The sequence below is a fragment of the Geospiza fortis genome, unplaced genomic scaffold (genome assembly GCF_000277835.1).
Source record: "Geospiza fortis unplaced genomic scaffold, GeoFor_1.0 scaffold590, whole genome shotgun sequence".
Lineage (NCBI taxonomy): Eukaryota > Metazoa > Chordata > Aves > Passeriformes > Thraupidae > Geospiza > Geospiza fortis.
Genome location: NW_005054402.1, coordinates 333,688 through 341,569, shown reverse-complemented (window position 1 = coordinate 341,569; position 7,882 = coordinate 333,688). Strand labels below are relative to the sequence as shown.

At 46.8% G+C, this 7,882-nt stretch overlaps 1 protein-coding gene across 1 annotated transcript in view; it reads left to right on the top strand.

Annotated features, from left to right (window-relative positions):
* The window catches only part of NAT10 (N-acetyltransferase 10), a 16,258-nt gene extending 11,175 nt beyond the window's left edge, over positions 1–5,083 (top strand). Inside the window, 8 exon segments of the mRNA XM_031061176.1 lie at positions 1–62; positions 159–269; positions 589–761; positions 1,487–1,606; positions 2,209–2,307; positions 2,683–2,756; positions 3,848–3,931; positions 4,957–5,083. The exon segment at positions 1–62 is cut by the window's left edge and continues 3 nt beyond it. Coding sequence (XP_030917036.1) covers positions 1–62; positions 159–269; positions 589–761; positions 1,487–1,606; positions 2,209–2,307; positions 2,683–2,756; positions 3,848–3,931; positions 4,957–5,083 — 850 coding nt within the window.
* The last annotated feature ends 2,799 nt before the right edge of the window (positions 5,084–7,882 follow it).

The window sequence follows — 7,882 nt, the reverse complement described above, 5'->3', positions numbered from 1 at the left end:
CCTGAAGATGCTCAATGAAGAAGACTCTGAGCAGGAACCTTGGCTCACTGCCTTCTGGAAAGGTAACTCTGATCCTGCTGACTCTGCAAGGACCCTCTGGGCTGTTTATTATTCCAGAGGTCCACTGGGCTAATTTATTTTGTCCTCTTGCCCTGTAGATTTTAGGAGGCGCTTCCTTTCTCTGCTTTCCTACCAGTTCAGCACCTTCTCTCCCTCCTTGGCACTGAATATTCTACAGAACAAAAATATCAAACAGCAGCCCCAAGCACGTGAGTACCCTGACTGGGACAGCTGTAAGTGCATTGCAGAGCGTGGCTGGAGCCTGGCATCTCAAATTGCTGTTTTCTCAAGATGTTTAACAGGAGGATCCTCTAGGGAGAACTTGGTACCTGTGGGGTTTTAGTGTCTGTGCTGGCTAGAGGGTTTTTCTGCTGCAGCAAGGGAACAAACCTCTTTTTACAGCAAAACCAATGTGAATTGCTAAAGGCAAAGGAAAAATACTAAACACCTGAATTCCTGCTAAACACTGAGGTCCTGGGTGCTTGAAGAACATTGCTAACCTTGCTGTGTTTCTCTGCTCCCCACCAGCCCTCAGCCGTGCTGAGCTGGAGTCAGCCTTCATCCCGTACGACCTGAAGAGGCTGGAGATGTACTCCCGCAACATGGTGGACTACCACCTCATCATGGACATGGTGCCCACCATTGCCAGGATGTTCTTCCTCAGCCAGATGGGAGACATCTCCCTCTCTGCTGCACAGTCGGTGTGTGTGGGCGGGGTGGAGCGAGGATTTGGGGAGAGCACAGGTGTGGGAACCCAGAACATCCCTCTGGCTGTCCAGAACGGCCAAGACCCCTGCCAGGGGGCTCAGAAGCCCTGGCACAGAGCCCAAAATGCCTGTGGTTTTGATTATGACCCGTGGAGCAAATTACCGACCTTATATGAAGATCAGCAAGCCACAACAGTTTAGGTAGAATAATAGTGAGGTTATCACAGGGTGGAAAAGTAGATTTTGGGGTTTCTAGAATGGGGATTCAGGAGGCAAGATGGAAGGATCTGGGCATGTCCAGCCTTTCTCCTTCTTCTTCTTCTTGACCTCCATCTTCTGCTGTGATGGTGGCACTTTTAGACTGGTTTAGAGTAGAAGCTCACTGTCTAACATAGGTGATTGGTATTGGAAAGTAATTGTAAACATTGTATATGTAGTTTTTAGTATAAAGACATAACACCACCCTGGGGGCAGGCAGTGTGCCTGGAACTGTCCTGCTGGATGGCCCTTGGCAGGACAGGAGAAAAATTTTTATAGATAAGACGCAGTAAGCAACCTTGAGACCGAGAAATGAAGAGCTCCAACTCATTCTTCAAGCGCCGGGCTGGGAAAAGAGACTTCTAACATCTCTCGGGGTCACAGTGACCACCAAAAGATCCTGAGACACAGGGATGTGTGTCTGTCTTTGCTCTGTGCTGAAATCCCTGTCTCTTCCTCAGGCCCTTTTCCTAGGGATTGGCCTGCAGCATAAATCTCTGGACCAGCTGGAAAAGGAGCTGGAACTGCCCAGCAGTCAATTGATGGGGCTCTTCAACAGGATCATCCGCAAAGTGGTGCAGGTGGGAGCACAGGACAAGCCTTGGGCATGTGGGACCATAATTCCAAAATTAACAGAAAATACGGCACTAAGAGAGAGCTGGGTCAGTGCTGGGCATCCCTAACACATCCCCACTTACTGACCATAAACGTCTTGGCAAGGTGGGGAAAATGGCAGCTGGAAAATGTGAGGCAGTGATTTAAATGCTCATGGCAGGGGGTTTGGAACTGGATGATCTTTAAGGTCCCTTCCAACCCAAGCCACTTAATCATTCTGTGTATTGATTTCCCAAATAAGAGTGCTTATCTTATGGTTTGCCATGTTGAAGTGCCCTGACCAGAACGCTGAGCCGACAATCCTTGTTGCCTGAGCCATTGTTCAGAGCATTGGTGGCATCTCAGCTTTCCTTGGAAAAAAATAAAATTATTTTCCAGTGTTTTCTAGAGGTAGACTTGAAATCCAGTGAAATAATTGGAAAGTTTTGGAAGTGGTTCCTGGTTTTCTTTCTCTCTAAGGTTTAGGATAGCTAAGCTCCTGAAGTCTGGATTTAGGAGTTCATTGTAGAGGTGATAAATGGTGTTTTAAAAACCAAGTCTTACATGTGCTGGCTTGTTTCATTTTCAGCTCTTCAACACAGTCCAGGAAAAAGCTGTGGAGGAGCAGATGGCAGCAACAAAGGATGTTGTGATGGAGCCAACGCTGAAATCTTTAAATGATGATTTGGTAATTACAAACTTTATTCCTGGTTCATATGTAAACACTTCGGGGAAGTTTACCTGAGGGCAGAAACATTAAATTTTCTTGGATGGAAAGGGTTCTACACCACATCTGGCACTGTAAGGGAGTTAAAACCTGACAGGTTTGCAATATGTGCAGCTGGAGTTGTGCTTTAAAGCTGCAATGTGGGGTTTTCACGGAAAATTACAAGTTTGTGTGAACAAATAACATATAAATGCAATTAGATAAAAGAAAGAAGCTATTCAGGACCAGCTGGTATTTTTTTTCAGGGGATGTATTTGTGGGAAAAGGCATTTTCCTCTCATTACAAAGTCATTGTTGCCCTCAGGACCTAATGCATCTTGTGCTGTCCTGTTGCAGGAGGAGGCTGCAAAGGAATTCCAAGAAAAGCACAAGCAGGAGGTGATGAAGCTGAAGGAAATGGACCTTACACAGTAAGAATTCACCTGCCTGGGTCTCAAATCCAGTTTTTCCTTGGGTGGAATGCTGGCTCTAGCTGGGATTTGTGCACAAGGCTGTAGGTGCAGTAAACCATCAATAAATGAGAACCAGTGTGTATTGTCAGCAGTGGGTAAAGCATAAAAAAAACCCAAATCAGCTCAAAAAGGGCAACCAACCAGAGCTTTTACTTAAGTGTCAGCAGACTTCTGTCTTTCTGGACCAATAGGAGTTACAGATGCCACTGATTCTCTCTCTTCCCTCTCCCCTCCCACTTCTTGTCTTACAAACACTGTTCACTGAGGGAACAGTGGAAGTTGTTGGACTTGGCTCTAAATTGGTCTCTGGTAAATCTGGCAAAAGAAAGATAACCTTCTTTGAATCTTTGGTTGTCATGTTTGAAGAAAGGATGAGACTGGATGTGATTTGAAGTGACTTGCAAGTCAGTCACATAAGGAAAATAATACAACCAGCATGTTTTAAAATTAATTCCGTTTTGTAGCACTGATAGTGCTGCATACCTTTTTGTCATTTTGGACCATGTTCCTTTTCTTTAATCCTCAGCCAGAAATAGATTTTTGCTCTCCATGAGGAGAGAGAGACAAAAATCTATTTTGATACTTTTCAATGCAGGTTGTAGAAAACTTGTGGGGCTTTGTCCAACATTGTTCAGCTCTGTGGACAAAGCCTTATCTATTCCAAACATCCTAGAACTTGAGATGGAGAGCAGTCACTCCATTTTGCTACACAACTGCTTTGCCTCTTTAAATCTGGGTGTAATTTTCAGGGTGCTTGAACATCCAGCCAAGGGTCACAGGACATGAGCTTGTTTGAGCAGCAATTATTGTCTTTATTTCTCTTTTAAAAAGTTCTGCACTTCTTCCCAGACTGATTTAGGAAAGCTGTCCCATGCCAGCTTTGCCAGCCTGACTTGGTGTGTGTTTCCCAAATCCGATTTGCTTGGGTGCTGGCACAGTGGCTTTGTTTGCAGAGTAGTGTGTGCCTGACAGTAGAAACACCTTACTTTTATGTTATTTTCCTCTGTGCTAACAATGGGACCTGACTTTCCTTCCCCTTTCCCACTTAGGTACATTATCAGGGGGGATGATGAGGAGTGGAACGAGGTGCTGAGCAAGGCAGGACAGAACGCTTCCGTTGTCAGCCTGAAAAGGTAAAGGAACTTGAAATATTCTAGAGATCTCGACTCTTCCTGCTGGCTTTGTTAAATGTTTTCCAAAAGAGTGAAGCCTAAGGGTTAAAAGTGAACTCAGTGTCCTGGCTAGATCCTCAGTTTTTCTGGGGGAACTGGGGGGTGAGCAGCTGTGAGCTCCACTACCCAGTGTTTGTGTTGCTCTGAGGATAGTCCTCTCTTCATTATCTTGTTTAATTCTGACTTTATTGCTGATGATCTGATCCTGATCCCACACAGAAGCTGGGACTATTCCTCCCTTGAGTCACTCATTCCACCTGACTGCCCAATTTACATTGGGATCTAACACTGAGGGGGAGCACCTGGAGGTGCCAGTGGAGAAAATGCCAATTCAGGAAAGAATTCTTTCAAATGTGAGCTTGAGCCTGGAAAATGTCTGTATTTCTACAATTCCTTAATTCTCATCCATCTTCTTCCTTCTGCCATGCCCAGCATGTAATTTTCCCATATTTTTCCTTGGGGATTTATAGCTGAGACTTCCCCACTCACTTAATCTTCCTTCCTGGAGTGCCTGACAGCCTGACAGCTCAAGTAATTATGTGATCTCTGTTCCACCCTTTCATGGTTTTTTCCATGAATGCTGGAAGCTGTAAGTTTCCAAAAGCCTTCCAGGAAAGAGTCTTAGCAGTTGCTGTAAGATAAAGATCAGAGCTTGGAATTCTGTTGTGTTGGCTTGAGTCAGAATCCAGTGCAGGGACAAAATTTAATGTTTTAAACAATCAGTAGTTTCTTTTCTAGGTACTCTGAAATCCAGATGCCGTATTTAGGAGAGATGAAGTTTTGAAAAGCAAAGACAAGAGCTTAAAATCAAGATCTTCTGGGTTAGGGAATCTCAGGACACTATAAAATCTAAGTCAGGCTCTTCTTTGGGCTTTTTCTAGCACCAAGTTTAAATTTTCTCCCTCACTCCTAAATTACAACAAAAATTTCCCAGCTGGATGGCAAGCCAGTATATTTTTAACAGATGTTTTGTTCCTGTTTTTCAGTGAGAAGAAAAGAAAACTAGAAACAGCACGAGGACCCAAGCAACAGAAGAAATTTAAGAAAACTAAAGATCTAAAGCAGAAGAGGAAGAAATGACTTAAAAGCCAATCAGTCAATGAACTTGAATGAGCAAGTGCTGGGTCTGTACTTAAAAAGCCCTGTTCTCCTCTAAAGCAAAAGACTATTTTGGAGGGAAGAAAAATCCTTAGAGGCATTTTCCAAGTGTTTGTATTGTGGGAAGAGCAGTGCTCCAAGTGTTTGTGTGAAGATTTTTATATGAAGGGTGACTGCAGAGTGTGACTGAGGAACTGGAATGCACTGGAATGATGAAGGTGCTTGAGCAGCTCCAAAATTCCCATTCCAAGAGGGCAGATCTGTAAACTTCCTGCATCTTAATGGTTCTGTGGTTCATTAAACAAGAGTTTGGACAACAAAGGACAGAAATGTTCCTCTGCCTTAGCACTGTGACTCACCTTGATCTCTGCAGCTGCTGCTTCTGGTGGTCTTTTGGAGCTTGAGGGGGCTTTTATGTACTTTGTATTTGGGGCTGGCTGGTCACTGCACACTCACTCTGCCTTCCTGCTGGCCTAGAGCTGTCCCTTGGCTGTGGTGGAAAGTTTTGTTTCCAGGTTGCCAGAAATCAGCACTATTGTACCAAAACCTGCTTGTGGGATCTCCTCTCTGACTTCAGGGGCCAGTTGAGCAGCCAAGCACTGAATTCCCAGCAGCTTGGCAGTAACTGTGCCAGTCTGGAGCTGGGACTGGCTGTGACTCTGGGTCTGCTGCCTCCCAGACTCCAGAGACTTCAAACCCAGGCCAGAGCTTTGCCATAGAGTGTCCCAATCCCAATCCTGAGAGCCCTGGTGCAGTGCCCTGATATCCTTCTGGCTTTTTACTGTGGGGGTTTGGAACAGAGCCCTCCCTGCAGCTGAGGGCACAGCTGTGTTGTATTTACTTGCAGATCTCACAGCTCCTTTTCCTGGCAAATCCTGAGGTAAGGACAGCTTTTCTTCTCTAGGAGGCTGATTTAATTAAACACAGCCTGTGCCTGCCTGTGGTTTGGAAGTCTCTGTGGTGTGCCACCACAGTTGGTGGCAGTGGCCCATCCCTGAGCAGGGACATGTGCAGCTGCAGCCCTCAAAGAGGGGCTGGGATCACCCAGCAGCACTGCCAGGGCTGTGGTGGGGTGAGCTGCCCTGAGCTGGCTCCAAAGGTCTTGGAAAAGGAGCAGACATGGAAGGCAAGGAGTGTAAGGCTCTGGAGAGCTGTGCCCAGGACAAAAGGTGAGTGTGAATTGTCCCTGGTTTTGCTGTTATTGTTAAAAATAGTGGTGTGCACCCTGAGGTGGTCTGTCCTCTTGTTTGTTCCTTGGAGCCTGTTGGAGTGCTGGCCTGGATTTGGAAGGAGCCAAGTATCCTGGAGCTGTGAGGTTTTTCCTGTCAGAAATCCATGGTGGGGATGTTTTCCCTGGCCATCCCAAGTGGAATCAACAGCTTTGGAGTCCCCACAGGCTGGGGATGCATCCCCTGAAAACCAGTTCAGGATTGTTCATCTGACTGCCTCTGACCTGTGACTTCAGAGACCCTCCCAGTATCCTGGATATTCCAGTGCTGCTTTTTAAAGAAGGAGTTCCAAACACAGTAAGTCAATCATTCAATCTGAGCTGTCCCTGCTGTCAGTGGTGGGGTGGGGATGGTAGCTAAGACATTCCCAACTGGAAATGGGGCCATGCACTTCAGACACCTTTAAGTGGGCACTGAAGGGCTGGTCCAGTGCTCCAAGCTCTCTGGTGGAGGAGGTGAGCAGGGGGCAACAGGAAAGCTACCAAAAAAAAAATAGGGGCAGAGAATGACTTTGAATTCCTGGCCTTCCTTTTTTGACAGCAGTTTGTTATTTTGGGGCCTAAGCTTAAAAAACCTGGAGTGTGTGATTGTTCCCAAGTGTCACACTTCCAGACTAGGATCTGATGGGGTGGTGACAGTAGAACCATGGAAGGGGGTGGGTTGGAAGGGACCTCAAAGCTCATCCCATTCCAGCCCCCAGCCAGGAGCAGAGACATTTTCCACTATCTCAGGTTGCTCTAAGCCCTGTCCAACCTGCCCTGGGACATTTCTAGGGATGGGGCAGGCACAGCTGGGTAACAGGTACCAGTTGGTATGTCTGACTCCATTTCCCTTCCCAGCTGGCAGCAGATGAGTGGGAACACTGCACCCAAACCTGTTGGAATTCCAGCTTCCAGCTCTGCATGAAGCACTACATCCAGCTATGAGCACTCACCAGAACAATTCTGCCATGGACCAAGGGAACCCTCAGGACTTGTCTTGCTCATTTCTCCCTGGAAAGAGACACGGCATGAGCACCTTCACAGCTATTGGAGAAATCCTGGAAAGGGCAGGAGGTCAGGGTTATTGGAAGAGTTTTGTGCTGTCACACATCAGTTCACCTGTGTTGCTCCATGGTCCAGTACTAGCCATGGAGCTCTGCCCCACAGACGTTCCAAGGGCTGGTGTTTAAAGCAGCATTAGCATAAAAGGAGCTGCATTGGCATAGGAATTACCTCGTTGATATTTCCATCCCAGCCTGGAATTCCAGATGACACAGAGATGAGCTCAACTTCATGATCCTTGTGGGTCCCTTCTATCTTGCAATGTCCTGTGAGCTGGAAACACAGATTAAACGTTTCAACTAGAATTTTACAAACTGAGATTTTGCCATTGGAGACTGTGAGTTGCACAGATCTCAGGGGAGGAGGGAGGAAAGAATCAGGTCTCACCTGGCAGGTGTTGAATGAACAGCTGGAGCAGGACAGCGCCTATCCTGCCCGCAGCTCTGCTCACGTCACAGGGATGCGGTGGGCTCAGGACGGGAGGCGGGCCCTGCTCTGCTCAGGGGGCGCCGGGGTAGAGGTGCCGCTGGTCCCGCTGTGTC